Source organism: Somniosus microcephalus, chromosome 3 (assembly GCF_052327205.1).
Source record: "Somniosus microcephalus isolate GS21.2 chromosome 3, FLI_Smic_1.0, whole genome shotgun sequence".
Lineage (NCBI taxonomy): Eukaryota > Metazoa > Chordata > Chondrichthyes > Squaliformes > Somniosidae > Somniosus > Somniosus microcephalus.
Genome location: NC_140989.1, coordinates 374,807,659 through 374,833,192, shown reverse-complemented (window position 1 = coordinate 374,833,192; position 25,534 = coordinate 374,807,659). Strand labels below are relative to the sequence as shown.

Genomic DNA, 25,534 nt, shown 5'->3' with positions numbered 1-25,534 from the left:
GCTGTACCTGCCCTGGGAGTGTTTGATGGGACAGTGTAGAGGGAGCTTTACACTGTATCTAACCCGTGCTGTACCTGCCCTGGGAGTGTTTGATGGGACAGTGTAGAGGAAGCTTTACTTTGTATCTAACCAGTGCTGTTCCTGCCCTGGGAGTGTTTGATGGGACAGTGTAGAGGAAGCTTTACTCTGTATCTAACCCGTGCTGTACCTGCCCTGGGAGTGTTTGATGGGACAGTGTAGAGGGAGCTTTACACTGTATCTAACCCGTGCTGTACCTGCCCTGGGAGTGTTTGATGCGACAGTGTAGAGGGAGATTTACTCTCTATCTAACCCGTGTTGTTCCCGTCTCCGTTTCCAGGAGAACCCGTACATGTGCAACAACGAGTGTGACGCTCACACGCCCGAGCTCGCACACCCACCCGAGCTGATGCTGGATGACGAGGGGCGGATTCCCAACACCTTTTGGCAAAGTGTCTCCTGGAGGAGTTTCCCCGAGCCCCTCCTGATCAACATCACTCTGTCCTGGGGCAAGACCATCGAGCTGACCGAGGACATCGTCATCACCTTCGAGTCGGGCCGGCCAGAGCAGATGGTCCTGGAGAAATCTCTGGACCACGGCCGGACGTGGCAGCCCTACCAGTTCTACGCGGCCGACTGCCTCACCTCCTTCGGGATGGAGCCGAGAACGGCCCGGGATCTGAGCCCGGCCTCGGTGCTGGACATCATCTGCACAGAGGAGTACTCCAGGGGCTACGTGTGGAAGATGGACAAGATGGTTCGCTTCGAGATCCAGGAGCGTTTCGCCCTGTTCGGGGGGCCCCGTCTCCGCGACATGGCCTCGCTGTACGGCCAGCTGGACACCACCAAGGACCTGAGGGACTTCTTCACCCTGACCGACCTGCGGGTCAGGCTGCTCCGGCCGGCCACTGGGGCCACCAGTGTTGACCAGCACAACCTCTCCAAATACTTCTACGCCATCTCCAACCTGGACATTCGCGGGCGGTGAGAGCTCCTCGCCCCTTCTGGCCAGAGTCGCTGACCCCACATTTCACACCTAGGGGGCGCCGTGTCAGTGCAACATCTGGGGAAACTCACAGGGCCAACATCTGGGGGACACTCAGGGCCAACATCTGGAGGGCACTCTATCAGGGCCGTTATCTGGAGGACACTCTATCAGGGCCAACATCTGGGGGACACTCTATCAGGGCCAACATCTGGAGGACACTATCAGGGCCAACTTCTTGGGGGCACTCTATCAGGGCCAACATCTGGGGGACACTCTATCAGGGCCAACATCTGGAGGGCACTCACAGGGCCAACATCTAGAGGGCGCTCTATCAGGGCCAACATCTGGGGGACACTCACAGGGCCAACATCTGGGGGACACCCACAGGGCCAACATCTGGAGGACCCTCTATCAGGGCCAACATTTGGAGGGCACTCTTATCAGGGCCAATATCTGGGGGGCATTCTATCAGGGCTAACATCTGGGGGGCACTCTATCAGAGACAGCATCTGGGGGACACTCTATCAGGGCCAACATCTGGAGGACACTATCAGGGCCAACTTCTTGGGGGCACTCTATCAGGGCCAACATCTGGGGGACACTCTATCAGGGCCAACATCTGGAGGGCACTCACAGGGCCAACATCTAGAGGGCGCTCTATCAGGGCCAACACCTGGGGGACACTCACAGGGCCAACATCTGGGGGACACCCACAGGGCCAACATCTGGAGGACCCTCTATCAGGGCCAACATTTGGAGGGCACTCTTATCAGGGCCAATATCTGGGGGGCATTCTATCAGGGCTAACATCTGGGGGGCACTCTATCAGAGACAGCATCTGGAGGGCACTCTATCAGGGCCAACATCTGGAGGGCACTCTATCAGGGCTAACATCAGGGGGGCACTCTACCAGAGACAGCATCTTGGGGACACGCTATCAGGGCCAACATCTGGAGAGCACTCTATCAGGGCCAACATCTTGGGGGCACTCTATCAGGGCCAACATCTGGGGGGCACTCTGTCAGGACCAACATCTGGAGGGCACTCTATCAGGGCCAACATCTGGAGGGCACTCACAGGGCCAACATCTAGAGGACACTCTATCAGGGCCAACATCTGGGGGACACTCACAGGTCCAACATCTGGGGGACACCCACAGGGCAAACAACTGGAGGACCCTCTATCAGGGCCAACATCTGGGGGACACTCTATCAGGGCCAACATCTGGGGGACACTCTATCACGGCCAACATCTGGAGGACACCCTATCGGGTCTAACATCTGGAGTCGCTGTCATTCTATCGGGTCTAACATCTGGAGTGGCTCTCACTCTATCGGAGATTCCCGGAGGGTGAGAGCTCCTCACCACTTCTGCTCCGAGTCGCTGATGTGGACGCTCGGTAACTGGGGAGGTTTTCCAGCGATAGATTGGGATCCCTCCCCCGGCCCACTCAGCACCGTCAGCTGCCCCTGTGTGGGGTGTGAAAGCTTCCCTGTATGGCTCAGTGACAGTGTGCACAGACCAGCACTGTGACAGCTCCCCCTGCCCCTGGGGATGGGCTCGTTAGCGAGCTTTCAGAGTCCTGCTGGCTGGCTGGTGATGAGGCAGCGATTTCCTGCTCGGTGTTCAGCCAATCGAGCAGCGCGGAGCGAGCAGAATCTGTCCCTTTACTCTCAACACTGCCGACCTCCAGTCTCATCAGGATTCAGAGAGTCAGAGAATCAGACAGCACAGGAGGAGGCCATTCGGCCCATCGTGCCTGTGCCGGCTCTTTGAAAGAGCTCTCCAATTAGTCCCACTCCCGGCTCTTTCCCCACAGCCCTGCTCATCTCTTCCCTTCAAGTATTTCTCCAATTCCCTTTTGAAAGTTCCTATTGAATCTGCTTCCACCGCCCTTTCAGGCAGCGCATTCCAGATCACAACAACTCGCTGTAAAAACATTCTCCTCATCTCCCCTCTGGTTCTTTTGCCAATTCCCTTCACTCTGTGTCCTCTGGTTACCGACCCTCCTGCCACTGGAAACAGTTTCTCCCTATTTAATCTATCAAAGCCCTTCCTGATTTGATGAATTATTCTGACTGAACGCTTCCTTCGTGTTCAATCTATATTCAGTCTGGGTCAGTGAGTTCCCATTCACCCATCACGCAATCTCCGGGGCTCGGAGCCATTCCCTCATTATTCTACACTCAGCTTCTGGGAGACTCGCTCCAGCTTTTAGTTGCGGAGAATCTTCAGACACTAATTGGAGAACAGGAGCAGTGAAATGTTTACGCTGCTGTTAATGTGACTCCAAGGAACTCTCTGGGTTTCTGCTTAGTTTAGCAAACAGTGCCCAGAACTGCCAACTTGCTGACTGTGCAAGGTACAATCTGCGGATTGTGAAGCTTCACCTTCGCAGTGAGTTAAACAGCGGCTCGATGCTGTTAGCACAGAGTCACCGAGACCAGCGTTCTCACACTTCACGGCACAGAGACCGTCACAGCACTTTGGGCCGTTCCAAACCGCATTTACTGAACAACAACAACCTGCATTTATATAGCACCTTTAATGTAGTAAAACATCCCAAGGTGCTTCACAGGAGCGTAAATCAGAGCGAACTTTGACACCGAGACACAGAAGGAGATATTAGGACAGGTGACCAAAAGCCGGGTCAAAGAGGGAGGTTTTTAGCAGCGTCTCAAAGGGGGAGAGAGAGGTAGAGAGGTTTAGGGACGGAAACATTGCTGTTTGTGGGATCTTGCTGTGCACAAATTGGCTGCTGCGTTTCCAACATTACAACAGTGAGCACACTTCAGAAGAACTTCATTGGCTGTGAAGCGCTTTGGGACATCCTGAGGTGGTGAAATGCTCTGTAGAAATGTTAGGTCATTCTTCCTTAGAATGAGGGGCCAGAGAAAGATTAAATGTGAGAGATTGAGGAGAGAGGGCAGGAGAAACGTCTTCACACAGAGAGTGGTGAGGCTGTGGGATTCACTCCCAGGGTCCGAGCTTGAGGAGTTTGTGATCGGGAGAGTGGAGGAGCCCGGGACAGAGTTCCCGCTGTGTGGAGTGGGGTTAAAATCCACCCTTTCATCTTTTGGATTGTAGGATTGTCCAGGAGTAAAGTAGATCAGCGAATCTATCCCACTGATCCCAAATCTCAGCCTGTGCTTCCTCTTTATAGCCTGAATCACTGATATCCGCTTCTGTCAGTTTTACTCTCCCGTTTCCTGGAGATTAGTGTGGGAAAGGAGAGTAATTTGTTGTGTAAACCACTCATTCTCTCACTGAATGTTGCTCATTCACCTGATCGGAACCTGTAGCTCACGGTGAAGTACGTCGGTATGAGGGGCGAGTTGGCTAAGGTCAATTGGGAAACTACATTAAAAGGCATGACGGTAGACAAGCAATGGCTGGTATTTACAGAATTAATACATAATTTACAACAAATATACATTCCTTTAATGCACAAAAACCCCACAGGAAAAGTGGTCCAACCGTGGCTAACAAGAGAAGTTAAAGTTAGGATTAGATCAAAGGAAGAGGCTTTTCATGTTGCCAAAAAGAGTAGTAAGTGTGAGGATTGGGAGGATTTTAGAATTCAGCAAAGGAGGACCAAGAAATTTATAAAGAAAGTGAAAATAGAATATGAGAGTAAACTAGTGAGTGATATAAAAACAGACTGTAAAAGCTACAGGTATCTAAAAAGAAAAAGATTAGTGAAAGTAAATGTGGGTCCCTTACAGGCTGAGACAGGAGAAATTATAATGGGGAATAAGGAAATGGAAGAGAAATTAAACAAATACTTTGGGGTCGATTTTCCTGGAGCCGTCAGGCGGGGTTTCAGGCGTGTGGGGGGGGGGAAATCCCGAATTCGGGGGTCCCGACACCATCCTGCCCAAAACCCCGCTCCACGCAAGTTTCAGAGGCGGCGGGTACCCGTCCCGCACTGGGACCCGTTGACCCCAGGCGGGAAGGGAATAGTGCCAATTAACAGGTAGTTAACAGGCAGTTTTTAGCCTAATCCCTATTTTGAGGGGTGTCGTGTGGGATTCCCGACGGCTCCAAACCACGCCAGGTTAGAGCAGGCGGGCCATCGGGTTGAAGGATTGGAGGGGTCGCGATGTTGGTGTTCAGGTGAGTGATGGGTGCATGAGTGCAAAGGTAAGTGTGTTTGGTGTGTCTAAAGTATGTAAAGTACTTTTACTTACCTGTACTTACCTTAACAGCCTTTCTTCCTGTAGGCATCGGGAGTCCATCACTCAGCCGGCACTGAAAGCTGAACGGCTGCGATCTGTGAAAAGTGACAGCCTTCAGCTTTGAGTGCTGCTGAGAGTTCTAACTGAGTCTGTGCAGAAGGACTCATGTTAGAACTCAGACTGTCAGTGTTTGGCAGCTTCAAACAGCTGTGAAACACTGATATTTCACCTGTCAAGTCTGTGACGTCACCTGTTGCCGGGTGGCCCTTAATTGGCTGGGCGGGCTCAACAAGGTCAATCAAGGGAAATTCGCGCGGATTGGCCGGACGTCGATGTAGGCGGGTCTAAAACCCGAAAGTTGTAGTCCCGCCTTCTTCCCGACAGCTTTGGGAAATTCGACCCCTTTGTGTCTGTCTTCACAGAAGGAGACACAAAAAACTTCCCGGAAATAGTGGAGAACCAAGGGTCCAGCGAGAATGAGGAACTGAAAGAAATTAGTATCAGTAAAAAAATAGTGCTGGAGAAATTAATGGGACTGAATGCCGATAAATCCGCTGGACCTGATGGCCTACATCCTGGGGTTTTGAAGGAGGTGGCTATAGAGATAGTGAATGCATTGGTTGTCATTTTCCAAATTCCAGATTCTAGAACGGTTCCTGCGGATTGGAAGGTAGCAAATGTAACCCCACTATTTAAGAAAGGAGGGAGAGAGAAAACGGGGAACTACAGACCAGTTAGCCTGACATCAGTAGTAGGGAAATTGCTAGAATCTATTATTAAGGACGTGGTAACAGGACAGTTAGAAAATAATAATAGGATTGGGCAGAGTCAGCACGGATTTATGAAAGGGAAATGATGTTTGACAAATCTGTTAGAGTGAGTGGGCAAGAACTTGGCAAAGTGGAGAAATATAAAGTTATCCACTTTGGCAGGAAAAATAGAAAAGCAGAGTATTTTTTAAATGATGAGAGATTGGGAAGTGTTGGTGTTCAGAGGGACCTGGGTGTCCTTGTACACGAATCACTGAAAGTTAACATACAGGAACAGCAAGCAATTAGGAAAGCAAGTGGTATGTTGGCCTTTATTACAAGAGGATTTGAGTATAAGAGTAAAGACGTCTTACTGCAATTATACAGGGCCCTGGTGAGACCACACCTGGAGTATTGTGGACAGTTTTGGTCTCCTTACCTAAGGAAGGATATACTTGCCATCGAGGGAGTGCAGCGAAGGTTCACCAGACTGGTTCCTGGGGTGGGGGGATTGTCCTATGAGGAGAGGTTGAGAAGACTGGGCCTATATTCTCTAGAGTTTACAACAATGAGAGGGGATTTCATTGAAACATAAAAATTCTTACAGGGCTTGACAGGGTAGATGCAGGGAGGATGTTTCCCCTGGCTGGGGAGTCTAGAACCAGGGGTCACAGTCTCAGAATAAGGGGTCGGCCATTTAGGACTGAGATGAGGAGAAATTTCTTCACTCAGAGGGCGGTGAATCTTTGGAATTCTCTGCCCCAGAGGGCTGTGGAGGCTCAGTCATTGAGTAGATTCAAGACAGAGATCGATAGATTTTTGAATATTAAGTGAATCAAGGGATATGATCCTCCAATTCTGGCCTCTTGTCCATCCCCCACTCCCTTCGCTCCACCATTGGCGGCCGTGCCTTCAGCTGCCTGGGCCCTAAGCTCTGGAATTCCCTCCCTAAACCTCTCCGCCTCTCTCTCCTCCTTTAAGATGCTCCTTAAAACCTCCTTCTTTGACCCAGCTTTTGGTCACCTGTCCTAATATCTCCTTATGGGGCTCGGGGTCAGTTTGTGTGATTTCCGCTCCTGTGAGGCACCTTGGGAGGTTTCACTAGTTACAGGCGCTATATAAATGCAGGTTGTTGTTGTAGTTGCAGGTGTTGTTCTTAAGGGAGAATGAACTTGCATTTCTATAGCGCCTCTCACGACCTCAGGACGTCCCAAAGCGCTTTACAGCCAATGAGGTGCTTTTGTGGGATGTGCTGAGGGTGAGAGGCGCTCTATCAATGCAAGCTCTTGCTCTGAGGGGCCTGGAACAGTTTGAAATGCAATAAGTGTCAGAAAGTGTTGGTGTTGGGAGAGCTGAGCTGGGAAAGGGAGAGCGGAGTCCCGGAGCGGAGAGTCCCGAGTCTAACCCAGCTCCTCAGCCCATTTGAAAGCAGCTGCCCTTGTTTTTTGCCAGGTGTAAGTGCAATCTTCACGCCAACAGCTGTATCTTGGAGAAGGGGAAGCTGAGTTGCGAGTGCGAGCACAACACGACGGGGCCGGACTGCGGGAGATGCAAGAAAGGCTTTCAAGGCGGAGCGTGGAGAGCGGGCTCGTACCTCCCAATCCCCAAAGGGACGGTCAATGTGTGTGAGTAACCCGAGCTTCCCGGCCCGGTCCAGTGCCGGCGCAAGATCGCTTCAGATTTCATTCTCAGCCCAACTCCCCGCAACGCATCGACTCCAAAATACAACCCAATGGATGGTTGTGATTGTGTTAATGTGGAAAGTGATCCCAGCGGGAGATTGTCCAGACCCAGGGAAGAGGAACAGAGTCCGAGCCCACAGCCCACTGAGAGAGGGAGAGGGGGGGAGAGAGGGGGAGAGAGAGAGAGTGAGAGGGGGGGAGAGAGAGTAAGGGAGAGAGAGAGAGAGAGAGGGGGGGAGAGAGAGGGGGAGAGAGAGAGAGAGAGGGAGGGGGAGAGTGAGAGAGAGAGGGAGTGAGAGAGAAAGAGAGGGGGGAGAGAGAGAGAGGGAGAGAGAGAGGGGGGAGAGAGAGGGGGAGAGAGAGAGAGAGAGGGAGGGAGAGAGAGAGGGAGAGAGAGAGGGAGGGGAGAGTGAGGGAGGGGAGAGATAGAGGGAGAGAAGGAAAGTGAGGGGGAGAGTGAAAAAGAGAATCAGAAAGAAAGATAAGGAAAGAGTGAAAGAGAAGGTAAAGAAACAAGAAACAGAAAGTGAGAAAAAACAGGGAGATAGAAAGAGGGTAGGAGAGAGAGAGAAAGTAATAAAGAGACAGAAAGTAAGAGAAGGAAATAAAGAGAGAGAGAGAAAACCAACATCATGATTTTTCAAAAAAGGCCCAGATGTCAGGAAAACAAATACCAATTTACCCTCAGTGATACCGCTATAGGACACACTATGAGCTACACCTACCTTGGTCTAACTATTACAGCATCAGGGAGCTTCAGCATAGCAGTGAATGCACTAAAAGAAAAAGCCCGAAGAGCCCTATATGCAATAAAAAGAAAATTCTACAACATCCAAATCCCAATCAAAATCTGGCTCAAAATATTTGACAGCATAATCCTGCCCATTGCACTGTACGGTAGTGAAGTATGGGGCCCGCTAAATCACCAAAGCTACACTAAATGGGAAAAACACACAATAGAAGCCCTACATGCAGAATTCTGCCGAAGCATCCTTCGCACCCAAAGAAAAACGGCAACAAATGCATGCAGAGCCGAACTAGGCAGATACCCACTGATAATAAACATCCAAAAACGAGCACTAAACTTCCTAAATCACCTCAAATCTAGCTCCCCAGACACCCTTCATTTCAAAGCCTTTCAGACCCAAGAGCTAAACCCAGAAAAGAGTCCCCTGAGTCAGCTGCTACTGAAACTAAGTACTCAGCCGGACCCTGACCAGCCCCAGACCAACACAGCCGTCCAAACACCAATCCGAGTGAACCAAATCATTAAACAATGCAAAGAAACCTACCTGGAACATTGGAACAAAATAACCGAAAGCCAAAGCAGATTAGAATGTTACCGGGCCCTAAAAAGAGATTATAAACTGGCAGACTACCTCACGACCATCAGAGACACAAAACAGAGACAGACCCTCACCAGGTACAGACTAAGCGACCACCAACTGGAAATTGAAAAAGGCAGATACAAGAAATCCTGGCAGCCTAGAGAGAATAGAATATGCGATCAATGTCTGGCCGGCGAGGTTGAAACAGAAATGCATTTCCTCCTAAAATGCGAAAAATTCAACACATCAAGAAACATATTATTCAACAAGCTAAGCCAAACAACCCCAGATTTCAAGGAATTGGATGACCTGTCAAAATTGAGATTAGTCCTGGGAGAAGGAGACAGACCATACCTTGGGGCCAAATATGTAACAACATGTCACAACCTGAGGACTGTTTAAAAGTAAGACTGTTTAAAATTAATATTGTTAAAAGTAATATTGTATGTACCCAACAAATGTCAAATCGATTGATACCTACAGAATGTTGGAAAACTGTACCTTTTTGCAATGTAAGCTTTGGCAATATGGTTCTCTGTAAACTTTCATGCCAATAAAGCATTTGAATTGGAATTGGAATTGGAATTGGAGAGACAAGCTCTCCAATTAGTCCCACTCCCTGCTCTTTCCCCACAGCCCTGCAAATATTTCCTTCAAGTATTTCTCCAATTCCCTTTTGAAAGTTCCTATTGAATCTGCTTCCACCGCCCTTTCAGGCAGCGCATTCCAGATCACAACAACTCGCTGTAAAAACATTCTCCTCATCTCCCCTCTGGTTCTTTTGCCAATTCCCTTCACTCTGTGTCCTCTGGTTACCGACCCTCCTGCCACTGGAAACAGTTTCTCCGTATTTACTCGATCAAAACCCTCCTGATTTTGAGCGCCTCTATCAATGTGATGTGGGAGTCAGTGAGCGAGCTGGAATCGCTGGCATTATGTAGAGGGTGAGGTTATAACAGCCCATGGGTGATTTTTGCTGAAATCTCCCTGCGGACACACACACAGATACAGAGCCAGCAGTGAGATGCAGACTGATGTGAGAATGGAATGTTAATGGCTGGATGAACATCTGGGGAACAGCTGGGGAGGGTGAAAGGAGAATAAGCCTCTGTGTAATCAATATCTGAAGCAGATCAGGAAGTGAAGGTTGTGAGGGGCATCTGTGGCCATTGCTGTGTGTGGAATGTCCCGAGATCAATATACAGACAGTGAGAGGACTGGGCAGTGAGCGAGGGGTCTGTGTGATGACTGACACCCTTACCTATTAACCCTGCGGACTTACACACTAATCACACGGAGTGGGAACGGAGCCACGGACTAACCTCAGGCTCACCTTCCGTCAGCTCTTTAGCATCTCTAGCTGGTGTGACCCAGGGCTGGTGTGAGTGCTCAGAGGATGCAGCCCGCCAATCCCCATCACTTCATTGTTCCTGAGTTTGAGTGAGGTCCATGTCATCAACACTCCATGTGATGGGTTGGATTAGTGTGTTTATGGAGACAGATTGTTAATCAGACGTCTCTCTAACTCTCTTTGTTTCTGTTTCCCTCTCCAGGCCTCCCTGACACCGTCGCGAGTGGCCGTAAGTAGGACCTATGCTCTCTGACCTGTGATCTGCTGACCCAGAGCCCATTTCAGTATCTGGAACAAACCCTTCCACTCAAACCACCCTCATCCCTCACTGACCGAGGAACAGGTGTAGGTGTGAACAGGGGCTAAGTGTGAAGAGGTGTAGGTGTGAACAGGGGCTGAGTGTGAACAGGTGTAGGTGTGAACAGGGACTGAGTGTGAGCAGGTGTAGGTGTGAACAGGGGCTGAGTGTGAACAGATGTAGGTGTGAACAGGGGCTGAGTATGAGCAGGTGTAGGTGTGAGCAGGGTCTGAGTGTGAGCAGGTGTAGGTGTGAGCAGTGGCTGAGTGTGAGCAGGTGTAGGTGTGAGCAGGGGCTGAGTGTGAGCAGGTGTAGGTGTGAACAGGTGTCGGTGTGAGCAGGGTCTGAGTGTGAGCAGGTGTAGGTGTGAGCTGGGTCTGATTGTGAGGCGTAGGTGTCAGCAGGGGCTGAGTGTGAGCAGGTGTAGGTGTGAGCAGGTATAGGTGTGAACAGGTGTCGGTGTGAGCAGGGTCTGAGTGTGAGCAGGTGTAGGTGTGAGCCGGGTCTGATTGTGAGTAGGTGTAGGCGTGAGCAGGGGCTGAGTGTGAGCAGGTGTAGGTGTGAGCAGGTGTAGGTGTGAGCAGGTCTGAGTGTGAATAGGTGTAGATGTGAGCAGGTTCTGAGTGTGAGTGGGTGTAGGTGTGAGCAGGTGTAGGTGTGAGCAGGTGTAGGTGTGAGCAAGTTCTGAGTGTGAGCAGGTGTAGGTGTGAGCAGGGTCTGAGTGTGAACATGTGTAGGTCCGAGCAGGTGTAGGTGTGAGCAGGATCTTAGTATGAGCAGGTGTAGGTGTGAGCAGGGTCTGAGTGTGAGCAGGTGTAGGTGTGAGCAGGTTCTGAGTATGAGCAGGTGTAGGTGTGAGCAGGGTCTGAGTGTGAGCAGGTGCAGGTGTGAGCAGGTTCTGAGTATGAGCAGGTGTAGTTGTGAGCAGGGTTTGAGTGTGAGCGGGTGTAGGTGTGAGCAGGTGTAGGTGTGAGCAGGTGTAGGTGTGAGCAAGTTCTGAGTGTGAGCAGGTGTAGGTGTGAGCAGGGTCTGAGTGTGAGCAGGTGTAGGTGTGAGCAGGGTCTGAGTGTGAATGGGCTGAGTGTGAGCAGGGTCTGAGTGTGAGCAGGGCCCAAGTGTGAGCAGGGGCTGAGTGTGAGCAGGGTCCGAGTGTGAGCAGGGGCTGGGTGTGAGCAGGGTCTGAGTGTGAGCAGGGGCTGAGTGTGAGCAGGTGTAGGTGTGAGCAAGTTCTGAGTGTGAGCAGGTGTAGGTGTGAGCAGGGTCTGAGTGTGAGCAGGGTCTGAGTGTGAGCAGGGTCTGAGTGTGAGCAGGGGCTGAGTGTGAGCAGGGCCCGAGTGTGAGCGGGGGCGGAGTGTGAGCAGGGTCTGAGTGTGAGCAGGGGCTGAGTGTGAGCGGGGTCTGAGTGTGAGCAGGGTCTGAGTGTGAGCAGGGGCTGAGTGTGAGCAGGGTCTGAGTGTGAGCAGGGGCTGAGTGTGAGCAGGGTCTGAGTGTGAGCGGGGGCTGAGTGTGAGCAGGGTCTGAGTGAGCAGGGTCTGAGTGTGAGCAGGGTCTGAGTGTGAGCAGGGGCTGAGTGTGAGCAGGGGCTGAGTGTGAGCAGGGGCTGAGTGAGCAGGGTCTGAGTGTGAGCAGGGTCTGAGTGTGAGCGGGGGCTAGGATCAGGAGTCTGCTTGTTCCTGTATCTATGGAGTAAAGTATAATCTCCTCGAGCGGTGCAGCAGATACGAAGCAGGGAAGTTGTAATATTTACGATGCACATCTTAGCTGAGAGGAAAGTGCTTCTTAACTCTGTCTCAGTGAGAACATTCAGTGGGAAGTGGAGGGAATATTTGTAGAAAGCCGCTTGGTTGCTGAGCCCGAGATCAATGGGGACCTGTTGTAATCCCGTAATCCCAGATACAGGAATGGGAGCTGGGTGAGTGTCTCAGCCTCAATCTGTTCCCCTTTGTTCCCGGATTTTGCATCAACTCGTTCCCATTTATTTAACTCTTTGCATGCTGTCCATATCATTCCAAACCATCCGTCACGTTAAACCCCCAAACCAGCCCCAGACTGACCGGGAGCAGAGTGACCATAACTCCCCATACTGACCGGGAGTGACCATAACTCCCCACATTGACCGGGAGTGAATGTAACTCCCCACACTGACCGGGAGTGACCATAACTCCCCACACTGACCGGGAGTGACCGTAACTCCCCACACTGACCGGGAGTGAATGTAACTCCCCACACTGACCGGGAGTGACCATAACTCCCCACATTGACCGGGAGTGAATGTAACTCCCCACACTGACCGGGAGTGACCATAACTCCCCACACTGACCGGGAGTGACCATAACTCCCCACACTGACCGGGAGTGACCATAACTCCCCACACTGACCGGGAGTGACCATAACTCCCCACACTGACCGGGAGTGACCATAACTCCCCACACTGACCGGGAGTGACCATAATACCCCACACTGACCGGGAGTGACCATAACTCCCCACACTGACCGGGAGTGACCATAACTCCCCACGCTGACCGGGAGTGACCATAACACCCCACACTGACCGGGAGTGACCATAACTCCCCACACTGACCGGGAGTGACCATAACTCCCCACATTGACCGGGAGTGAATGTAACTCCCCACACTGACCGGGAGTGACCATAACACCCCACACTGACCGGGAGTGACCATAACTCCCCACACTGACCGGGAGTGACCATAACTCCCCACACTGACTGGGAGTGACCATAATGCCCCACACTGACCGGGAGTGACAATAACTCCCCATACTGACCAAGAGTGACCATAACTCCCTATACTGACCGGGAGTGACCATAACTCCCCACACTGACCGGGAGTGACCATAACTCCCCACACTGACTGGGAGTGACCATAACTCCCCACACTGACCGGGAGTGACCATAACTCCCCACACTGACTGGGAGTGACCATAACTCCCCACACTGACCGGGATTGACCATAACTCCCCATACTGACCGGAAGTGACCGTAACTCGCCACACTGACCGGGAGTGACCATAACTCCCCATACTGACCGAGAGTGACCATAACGCCCCACAGTGACCGGGAGTGACCATAACTCCCCATACTGACCGGGAGTGACCATAACTCCCCACACTGACCGGGAGTGACCGTAACTCCCCATACTGACCGGGAGTGACCATAACTCCCCACACTGACAGGGAATGACCGTAACTCCCCATACTGACCGGGAGTGACCATAACTCCCCACATTGACTGGGAGTGACCATAACTCCCCACACTGACCGGGAGTGACCGTAACTCCCCATACTGACCGGGAGTGACCGTAACTCCCCATACTGACCGGGTGTGACCATAACTCCCCACACTGACCGGGAGTGACCGTAACTCCCCACACTGACCGGGAGTGACCATAACTCCCCACACTGACCGGGAGTGACCATAACTCCCCACACTGACCGGGAGTGACCGTAACTCCCCACACTGACCGGGAGTGACCATAACTCCCCACACTGACCGGGAGCGACCATAACTCCCCACACTGACTGGGACTGGGGCACCCTGGGCATCTATGAAACATTACACTTTGACCCGAAACCTGCCCCTTTCCTGCCCAGGTACAGCCAGAACCTACAGGAAGAAACAGACACTCAAACCTTCATCACCGACACAAAGTTAACTAAAGATAAACTAGTTCTAATGTCTGGCGATGAATCTCCATTTTGTGCTGAATTACTGAGCGTGTTGTTGCTGGATTGAGTCACGCTGAATAATAACAGGGAGACTCAGTCACATCCTGCATTACACAGTTTGCCTTTCAAACCCTCAACCTACTCGAATGTACCGAAATCCCATAATAACAGCCTGTCACCGGCCTCACCCCATTAAATCATCGGCTCCGCGGACCAGATTCCCGCTAATTAGTGATTGATCCGCTTCGAGTTGCAACACAGGCAGTCCAGCAACACCGACAGTGCAGCGCTCCCTCTGTACTGTCCCACCGACAGTGCAGCGCTCCCTCGGTACTGCCCCTCCGACAGCGCAGCACTCCCTCAGTACTGCCCCTCCGACAGAGAAGCTCTCCCTCAGTACTGCCCCTCCGACAGTGCAGCACTCCCTCAATACTGCCGCTCCTACAGTGCAGCACTCCCTCAGTACTTCCCCTCCGACAGTGCGGCACTCCCTCAGTACTGCTCCTCTGACAGTGCAGCACTCCCTCAGTACTGCCCCTCCGACAGTGCAGCGCTCCCTCAGTACTGCCCCTCCGACAGTGCGGCACACCCTCAGTACAGCCCCTCCGACAGTGCAGTGCTCCCTCAGTACTGACCCTCCGACAGTGCAGCGCTCCCTCAGTACTGCCCCTCTGACAGTGCAGCACTCCCTCAGTACTGCCCCTCTGACAGTGCAGCGCTCCCTCAGTACTGCATTAGCGTCGGTCTGGATTATGGGCTCGAGTCTCTGGAGTGGGACTTGAACCCACGACCTTCTGACTCCGAGGCGAGAGTGCTGCCCACTGAGCCACGGCTGAAAGGCCCCTAACTTGGCAGTACTGTATAAAACCCGGCACAGGACTCTATAAACCCGGGATTGGGACCATCCATTGCCATCTGCCTGATTCACTGCAAACCGTAACTAGCCGGGAGTCTGATGTTCTCCCCTCACTGCTAAAAGCCTCAGTGTTCCCTCCCTCCCATTCCAGCCATTTCCTCCCCACCTCTCATTCCTGCAGCATGTGACCCTCTCGCAGTCTGCGACCCGTCTACGTCCTGTCTACTTGCCGTCTACACTCTCTGTCTTTTCCTTGCAAGACTGTGAATGCTTTGGCCACTCGACCCGGTGCAGTTACTGTTGAGTCTGAGTGTTCCAGATATGCTTAATATAAATCACTGGACACAGACAACAAGAATAACTAAAACAGGTCTTTACTAATCGAAGGTCAGGGCTGAAATGCTTAGCAAATTACTACACAGAGTTTATATACCGGTGTGGTCACCACCGGTACTACAATATACAGTAGCCAAGAGAAAGTAGTCCATCTCTTAAGGTAGTCTCTTAAGGTGGTACAGGTTACATACACAACAGTTCCTCCCTTTTTAGCTTAACAGTATACATCCCAATTTAAACATAACATGGATAACATATATACAACTTCATGCAAATCTGTTCAAAGATTCAGTCTCTGAGGAGGCGGAGAACATATATACAACTTCATGCAAATCTGTTCAAAGATTCAGTCTCTTAGGAGGCCTCCTGATCCGAGATGGATAACGCCTTTCAGGGGTCTCCGGTTCTCGTTGCTGGGGTGACTCATCTAGTTGATCTCTTATGGATTGGACATCATCAGATACATTGGCGTCTGAGGTAGATGCTTCAGGTTCACTAACTTCTTCCACTGGTGTCTCTGTCGTAGTCATGGGTTCGACCCTTGTTCTCGATTCTACAAGTTGGTCAGCATGACGTCGTGTTACGTTTTCACCAATATCTACCGTGTACATCAGGGTTCCTTGTCTGGCACGAATTTTTCCAGATTGCCATTTCTCATTCTTATAGTCCTGGGCTAACACTGGTTGTCCTATTTCGAAACTCCGAGTGGTCTTGTTATTTATATGCTGGAACTGTTTGTTTTCTACTTCCCTCCGCACATTTGGTTTTAACAAGTCCAACCTGGACCGCAACCTCCTGTTATAGAACATCATGGCAGAGCTTTGATTTGTCACTGCATGAGTGGCGTTTCGATATGCCATGAGGAAATTGTCCACCTTGTGTTGTAGTGGAATCTGGTCTTCGCTCATGGCCTTTATCGCCTTTTTGAACGTTTGTACAAATCTCTCGGCCAACCCATTTGTAGCCGGATGATATGGGGCAGAGGTATAATGTTTCACCCCATTCTTCTTCATGAATTTCTGGAATTCATCTGACACGAACTGCGGTCCGTTGTGTGAACATATTTGTTCTGGCAATCCATTTCTCGCAAATATCGTTCTTAGCACTGCGATCGTCTTTTCCGAGGTTGTGGTCGCCATCTTAATCACTTCTGGCCATTTAGAATATGCGTCTACTGCAATTAAAAACATGGAGTCCATGAATGGACCTGCGAAGTCAATATGTACACGTTGCCATGGGGTTGAAGGCCATTCCCACGGATGCAGCGGTGCAATTGGAGGTGCATTTTGAACTTTTTGGCACCCTGAGCAGCTTTTAGTCAGATCCTCTAGTTGTTGGTCGATGCCTGGCCACCACACATAAGCCCTAGCAAGGCTTTTCATCTTGACTCCCCCCAGATGACCTTCATGCAGTTCCTTTAGAACTCTCTCCCTTAATTTAGGAGGAATAATCACCCGTGTTCCATACATCAATGTTCCTTGACAGACGGACAGCTGTTCTCGTCTTGCTGAGAATGCTGGTAACAGTGGTTCACCATGAGCTGGCCATCCTTTCACTGTCAATTCGTAGACCCGAGACAGTGTCGGGTCGTTCCTGGTTTCTCTTTCAATACTTGCATTGGTGACTGGTAAACATTCGATGATGGTCGAGTGAAATAACTCAACAGGGTCAACTGTCGGTGCCTCTTCCACTGTAGGTAGTGGCAGGCGCGACAGCCCATCAGCATTACCATGTTGCTTTGTACCTTTGAATTCGATCTGATATTGATGTGCCCCTAGGAAAAGGGACCATCTCTGGAGCCTCTGTGCTGTCATCACCGAAACACCCTTCTTAGGGTTAAAAATGGAAACCAACGGCTGGTGGTCTGTCAGCAGCGTAAACTTTTGCCCTTGCAGGTAATGATTAAATTTTCCTACTCCCCACACAAGGCTGAGAGCCTCTCTATCTATCTGAGCATAGTTGCGCTCAGCAGAGGTCAATGATCTGGATGCGAATGCGACTGGTCTTTCCAAGCCATTTGGCAACTTATGTGAGAGCACTGCCCCAATACCATATGGAGAAGCATCACAAGCTAACCGAATAGGCAGCGTTGGGTTAAAGTGAGCCAACACTTCCTTAGAGGTGATCAATGCCTTGCCTTTGTGAAAGGCCCGCTTGCAGTCCTCGCTCCACTTCCATGGCACTCCCTTCTGCAAAAGAGCGTTCAGCGGGTGTAGCACCGTGGATAAATTTGGCAGAAACTTATGGTAATAGCTAATCAACCCTAGGAACGACCTCAACTGGGATACATTCTCCGGAGCGGGAGCCTTCACAACAGCTTCGATCTTGTCAGGTGACTTGTGAAGCCCCTCCTGGTCAATGACGTGACCACAGTATGAGATTTGCTTCTGAAAGAACTCACATTTCTGGTGATTAACTCGAAGTCCATATTCTTTCAATCTGTTGAGCACCTGTTCCAAATTTGCAAGGTGTTCCTCATCATCATTTCCTGTAATCAGAATGTCGTCCAGGTAACATTGTGTGCCTGGAATTCCCTGTAATACCTGCTCCATGGCCCTTTGCCAAATCGCTGGAGCCGATGCCACTCCAAAAACCAGTCTATTATACCGATATAAGCCCTTATGCGTGTTGATCGTGAGATACTGGCGTGACGCTTCATCAACTTCCATCTGTAAATACGCCTGCGCCAGGTCTATCTTGGTGAAGTGTTTCCCGCCAGCCAACGAAGCGAAGATATCCTCAATCCATGGAAGCGGATATTGCACCGTGTGAAGCACCGGATTAACAGTGATCTTGAAATCGCCACAGATGCGAACCTTCCCCGGTTCCCCCGGTTTGTTACTCGATGAACGCTTCATGACGGGAACAATGGGCGTGGCCCATTCACTCCAGTCCACCTTTGACAGTACTCCGGAACGTTCTAGTCCTTCCAACTCAGCTTCCACAGCAGGTCGTATCGCATAAGGTACACCGGTCTGGCTTTGAAAAATTTCGGGTTTGCATGTTCTTCAACTTTGATGTTTGCCGTAATTCCTTTCAGTGTTCCCAGTCCCTGCTGGAACACCTCTTTAGCATCGTCCAATATTCTGGACAGTCGTTTAGGTTTGACATCTTCCTTTTTGCCGGAATCTACAGTTAGTGCTTTTAAGGAATGCCAGTACATATTTATTCTCCTGATCCATTCCCGTCCCAGTAATGGTGGACCTCCCTCAGGTAACACATACAAGTCCATTCCTCTGTTTTCTTTATCCTTGTGGACCACCTTTACCTTTATCTTTCCAATGGGGTATACTCTTTGCCCCGTGTATGTTTTCAAAACAATCTCCGTATCCCTTAAGGGAATGTGTGGAAATAACCTTTTGCAATCTTGCTTATTCATGACCGTCAATGCCGATCCAGTGTCCAATTCCATCTTCACTTGGACTCCTGCTATCTGAAGTGTGACCCAGATAGTTTGGTGGTCTGCTGTGTTACCCACATTATGTATTCTTAGACAACCCAGTTCCTTACTGCTGGAGTCTGAATCCGTCTTCTGTTCATCCGAACTGTTCTCTGTCACCTTGTGTACCTTTTTGCACTTTTCCTGCGGTGACTTTTTGCTGCTGGTCTTCTTACCTGACCGGCATAATTTAGCTATGTGACCGAGCTTGCCACATTTTCTGCATTCCTGATTTTTGAACCAGCACTGGTTCTGATCGTGCGTTGTCCTTCCGCAACGATAACACTTTACTGCACCCAATGCCATTTGATTGGTGCTGAGTTCCGATGACCTTAGTTGCATTTCCGCGGTGCCTCTTGCTGCGGCCTCGTGCGATGCTGCAATGGTGACAGCTTTCTCAAGCGTAAGGTCCTTTTCTTCTAGCAGACGCTTTTGTGTTCCTTCTTTTAATAATCCACACACGAATTTATCTCTCAGAGCATCTGCTAGTCCTGTACCAAACTGACAGTACTTTGATAGCTTACGCAGTTCAATTAAGAATTCAGCGTTGCTTTCCTCTTTCAGCTGCGTTCTGCTGTAAAATTTAAATCATTCTGCTATCATCAGCGGCGTGGGGTTTAAATGTTCTTGCAGGATCGTAACAATTTTCGCGAAAGTCTGATCCGCCGGTTTATTTGGTGTTATCAGATGCTTCAATAACCCGTACGTCTTCGCCTCCATTGAGTTTAATAATGTTATTGCTTTCTTATCATCTGGTACTTCATTTGCTGTACAATAAACTCCAATGCGTTCTACATACGTGGTCCAATCTTCAACATCACTATCAAAAGCAGTGATGTTACCGTGTTTAGGCATCCTTGAAATTTTTTAATTTTTTTTTTATTTTCCCAAGATGGCGGCTTCCCGCGCTTGGCGGCTTTTCCCGTGCTTGTCTTCTTCCCCCGCCGACTACAATGGCGGCTTCCCGCGCTTGGCGGCTTTTCCCGCGCTTGTCTTCTTCCCCCGCTGGCTACAATGGCTCGAACCGCGCTGTTGCCGTTCTCGCCTCCCAGCGGTTCTTACTTTCCCCCGACGCTGCTTTTGCTCCTCCGCGGTTCTCGTGGCCTCAACGCTTCCCTCGTTGCTGCGCTTCTCAGCCCCGATTGCAGCCCGGCCCTTTACACCGGCTGCGGTCAAGTTCTCCGCGGTTCTCGTGGCCTTAACGCTGCCCTTGTCGCTGCGCCTCTCGGCCCCGATTGCAGCCCGGTCCTTTTCACCGGCCGCGGTCGAGTTCTCCGCCCTTTTTCCTCCGGTTTCCCTCCCCTTCTCCACTGACAACGCGGCCGACTTTCTGCCCGTGTCGCTAGATCGGCTTACCCAACACCGTGGTAGAAGGATGATCACTGCCTGTCGCTGATGGAGGACTTCGTGGTCAATAATTTCCCCGGGTTCTCGATGCCTCCCGTGCGAATGCGGTGCTCAGCAGGATGATGAGGGCGGATACCTCTTCTCGACGCCCATTCTGGGGACGAAGCTGCCTTGGATGCAAACTGCCGCAGGGTAAGATCGGACTCGTCGCCACTGTTGAGTCTGAGTGTTCCAGATATGCTTAATATAAATCACTGGACACAGACAACAAGAATAACTAAAACAGGTCTTTACTAATCGAAGGTCAGGGCTGAACTGCTTAGCAAATTACTACACAGAGTTTATATACCGGTGTGGTCACCACCGGTACTACAATATACAGTAGCCAAGAGAAAGTAGTCCATCTCTTAAGGTAGTCTCTTAAGGTGGTACAGGTTACATACACAACAGTTACCTCGAGCTGCTCTCCACCGCCATTTGCGTGAGCTGTAAGCACAACACTGGAGGGCGACACTGCCAGTTATGCCGGCTGGGCTTCCACCGAAACCCTTCAGCACAGCTGGACCACCACAACGTTTGTCTCGGTCAGTTCCTGTTACAATCTCCGCTCTCGCCTCCTTCCTTCACCCTTCTGCTTTCAGCCCGAAACAAGATAAAGAAACAAAGAAAATACGTTTGATAGGGCTGAGCAAAAGGGTGTCGGAAATCAGCTCCCCTTTCCCCAGTGACTAGGCCCCAACCCAGCCTTTCCCTAGCGATGAGGCCTGGTCCAGCCTTTCCCTAGCGATGAGGCCTGGTCCAGCCTTTCCCTAGCGATGAGGCCTGGTCCAGCCTTTCCCTAACGATGAGGCCTGGTCCAGCCTTTCCCTAACGATGAGGCCTGGTCCAGCCTTTCCCTAGCGATGAGGCCTGGTCCAGCCTTTCCCTAGCGACGAGGCCTGGTCCAGGCTTTCCCTAACGATGAGGCCTGGTCCAATCTTTCCCTAGCGATGAGGCCTGGTCCAGCCTTTCCCTAGCGACGAGGCCTGGTCCAGCCTTTCCCTAACGATGAGGCCTGGTCCAGGCTTTCCCTAGCGATGAGGCCGGGTCCAGCCTTTCCCTAGCGACGAGGCCTGGTCCAGGCTTTCCCTAGCGATGAGGCCTGGTCCAGCCTTTCCCTAGCGATGAGGCCTGGTCCAACCTTTCCCTAGCAACTAGGCCCCAACCCAGCCTTTCCCTAGCGATGAGGCCTGGTCCAGCCTTTCCCTAGCGATGAGGCCTGGTCCAGGCTTTCCCTAGCGATGAGGCCTGGTCCAGGCTTTCCCTAGCGATGAGGCCTGGTCCAACCTTTCTCTAGCGATGAGGCCTGGTCCAACCTTTCCCTAGCGATGAGGCCTGGTCCAGCCTTTCCCTAGCGACGAGGCCTGGTCCAGGCTTTCCCTAGCGATGAGGCCTGGTGCAACCTTTTCCTAGCGATGAGGCCTGGTCCAACCTTTCCCTAGCAACTAGGCCCCAACCCAGCCTTTCCCTAGCGATGAGGCCTGGTCCAGCCTTTCCCTAGAGATGAGGCCTGGTCCAGGCTTTCCCTAGCGATGAGGCCTGGTCCAGGCTTTCCCTAGCGATGAGGCCTGGTCCAACCTTTCTCTAGCGATGAGGCCTGGTCCAACCTTTCCCTAGTGATGAGGCCTGGTCCAGCCTTTCCCTAGCGATGAGGCCTGGTCTAGTCTTTCCCTAGCGATGAGGCCTGGACCAGGCTTTCCCTAGCGACGAGGCCTGGTCCAACCTTTCCCTAGCGATGAGGCCTGGTCCAGGCTTTCCGTAGCGATGAGGCCTGGTCCTTGCTTTGTTGCGGTGAATCGAAAGCCCTGTGTTTTGATCATATAACCGTTCCCTCCCTGCTTGGTTTGCTTTTTTGGGCCTTGTTAACCTGTGTTGATTCTGTGCCGTGGCCCCAGGGAGTGGAACACGGGCCGTGTGCAGTCAGTGTGTGGGGGATTGAAGCTGTTTGTAAAGTGTTGGAGACTTGTTTCACCCCCAGAGTCTGACCCTCCCTTGTCCCGGCTCGCACTCATTCCTGTGGCTGAGGTTGTGTCGATGTGTTTTATGGGGAACAGCCGTGTGCAGTGTGTGTGTTGTCTTGTTTCTGCAGACTGTAAGTGTCACTCTGATGGCTCGCTCCACCATCGCTGTAATGACACGGGATATTGTGACTGTAAGGAGGGGGCAACAGGGCCCAAGTGTGACAAGTGCCTGCCCGGATATTACTGGCACAGGGGCTGTCGAGGTAAGTAACCGTTCCAGCACCAGCCCCTCCCCTCACTCCGCCCCAGCTTCTGTGTGTCAGGGTCAGCAGAGTATCCGATAGCAGAGATACCGTGGGGGGAATCACAGAGGCTTTTAGTGAGTGAACCCTCCTGGACCCTCCCATCACCCGCCACACAATTAGTGGCACAGCTCCTCACAAAGGGAGGTCTGGAGTTCAGTGAGGGACGTTTCATAGAATCACACAGCACAGGAGGAGGCCATTCGGCCCATCGTGCCTATGTCGGCTCTTTGAAAGAGCTCTCCAATTAGTCCCACTCCCTGCTCTTTCCCCAGAGCCCTGTAAATCTTTCCTTTTTCCCTTTTCAAGGATTTCTCCAATTCCCTTTTGAAAGTTCCTATTGAATCTGCTTCCACCGCCCTTTCAGGCAGCGCATTCCAGATCACAACAACTCGCTGTAAAAACATTCTCCTCATCTCCCCTCTGGTTCTTTTGCCAATTCCCTTCACTCTGTGTCCTCTGGTTACCGACCCTCCTGCCACTGGAAACAGTTTCTCCTTATTTACTCTACAAAAACTCAACATAATTTTGAACATTTCGATCAAATCTCCCCTTAACCTTCTCTGCTCTAAGGAGAACAATCCCAGCTTCTCCAGTCTCTCCACATAACTGAAGTCCCTCATCCCTGGCACCATTCTAGTAAATCTCCTCTGCACCCTCTCCAAGGCCTTGACACCCTTCCTAAAGTGTGGTGCCCAGAATTGGCCACAATAATTGGACACAGACTTTAATCCTCAGTCTCACCTTAGGTATTTAATCATTAATTTATTCCCATTCACACATCCCCCCTGTGCTCGCTGAGCTACATTGGCTCCTTATGTGGCTCTGCACCAACTTTTCTCTTATTTACGCTCCTGTGAAGCACCTTGGGATGTTTTACTATGTTAAAGGCACTATATAAATGCAAGTTGTTGTTAAATAGAATCTACAGCACTCTGATCGATATTGAAATTCATTGGCCATTTACTCGCCCATTCTACGAGTTTATTCATGTTTTCCTGTATTTTGTCGCAGTCATTCTCTGTATTAACTACACCCCCACAATCTGGTGTCATCCACAAATTCTAAAAATATACTTCCGATTCCCGAGTCAGAATTGTTTATGTAAATAGTGAACAACGGTGGTCCCAGCACCGATCCTTCTGGAACACCACTTCCCAGCTTTTGCCAGTCTGAGTAATTACCTTTAATTCTCTGTTTTTTGTTTTGTAGCCAGCTTGCTATCCATTCTGCTACTTCTCCCCTGACTCCGCATGCTCTGGCCTTAGTCAAGACTCTACTACACGATACTTTATCCAAGGCCTTTTGAAATTCCAAATATATTACATCTACTACGTTACCCTTGTCTACCCTTTCTGTTACTTCTTTAAATAATTCAATAGGCCTGGTCAAGCATGACCTTCCCTTTTGGAATCCTTGCTGACTAATCTTTATTATATTTTCAGATTCTAGATATTTTTCTATTACATCTTTGAGTAAGAATCTTTCCCACCACCGATGATAAGCTAATTGGTCTACAGTTCCATGGACTTGTTCTATCTCCCGCTTTAAATCTAGGAATCACATCAGCTGTCCGCCAGTCCTCTGGCACTGTTCCCTTTTCTAATTAATCTTTATACATATGTAACAGTGCCGCTGCTATCTCTTCCCTAACCTCTTTAATATGCACGGATACAATCCACCCAGACCAGGGGTTTTATCCTCTCTGAGTTTGATCAGTTTATCAATTATCTCCCACTTTCCATCTTCAATGTCTTTCTATCTTTTTTGCTCTATTCCTCTAGTGTCATGTCCACCATGTTAATCTCCCTGGGAAACACCGAGGCAAAGTCATTATTCAATATTGCTGCCATTTCGCTGTCATTACCTGTCAGTTTATCGTGTGTATCCCTCAGTGGCCCGATCCCAATCCTGATTTTCATTTTGTTATGTAGTTCCTCTTTCCTAATTGTTCACTTCTTTCCTCACCTCTTTGTGTTCCCTTTTACAACCCGGGCTGACTATTCTTTATTATATTCTGGGTTTCGAGATGTTTCTGTAATAAAATGTTGTTGTGACAGTGAGAGCCTGGGAGCGGCGAGAGTTGAACCAATCTGTAAGGTGGGGAGATGGTCAATGAGCTGATCTTTCTTTTCTCTGGCCTCTTGCAGCGGGCGTGTGCGATAACTTGCTGACACGGTGTCAGAACGGAGGAGTGTGTGAGGACAATGGGAGGTGTCGGTGCCTCGCTCCCTACACCGGGCTCCTGTGTGAGAAAGGCCAGTGCGGGGAGGAAGCGGGAGGGTGCGTCTCCCAATCCCCGTGGGAGCCCACCTTACACCGGCTGCTGCTGTCGCTGACTGCGCTGCTAACCTCCGCTAACGGCCGCCCGCCGCTCTGACCCACTTCCAGCGCCATGGCCGCTCACGGGAAGGTGCGAAGAGCGCAGGAGAATCCAGCCTTTACTGCGTCGCCGTTAGAACACGCTCCCCTCCCCCGACCCCCCGGGAAAGGCAAACTGGAGCCGAGGCCGGAGCCCAGCCACCCACCCAGCCCGACTGGATCTGAGAGCCCGGAAGGAATGGGCAGTCAGTGGGGATTGGACTCTCTGACTCCCCGCGGGCCCGAGGCAGCTGCTAATATTCATTCTGCAATCGCCAGCCGCTCGGCCCATGTCCAGTTTTGGGACAAAGAAAGAAAGAAAGGACTTGGATTTCTACAGAGCCTTTCACCCCCTCAGGACGTCCCAAAGCGCTTCACAGACAATGAAGAACTTTACAGCAAACAGCAATGTGAGAATCAGCAGACAATCTGTTTTACTGATGTTGGTGGAGGAATAAATATTGTCCAGGACTCCGGGGAGAACTCCCCTGCTCTTCTTCCAAATAGTGTCCTGGGATCTTTTACATCCCCCTGAGAGAGCAGACGGGGCCTCGGTTTAACGTCTCATCCGAAAGACGGCCCCTCCGACAGTGCAGCACTCCCTCAGTACTGCCCCT

The 25,534-nt window shown here is 50.9% G+C and overlaps 1 protein-coding gene across 1 annotated transcript; it reads left to right on the top strand.

The window, feature by feature from the left end:
• Positions 1–364: 364 nt before the first annotated feature.
• On the top strand, positions 365–25,127 carry LOC147122450 (netrin-G1-like). The gene is made up of 5 exons (XM_085983614.1): positions 365–1,002; positions 7,386–7,558; positions 10,497–10,523; positions 22,383–22,517; positions 24,707–25,127. Exons 1-5 carry the CDS (start codon positions 371–373, stop codon positions 24,934–24,936), a joined length of 1,197 nt encoding a protein of 398 aa, XP_085839740.1. The 5' UTR covers positions 365–370; the 3' UTR covers positions 24,937–25,127.
• The last annotated feature ends 407 nt before the right edge of the window (positions 25,128–25,534 follow it).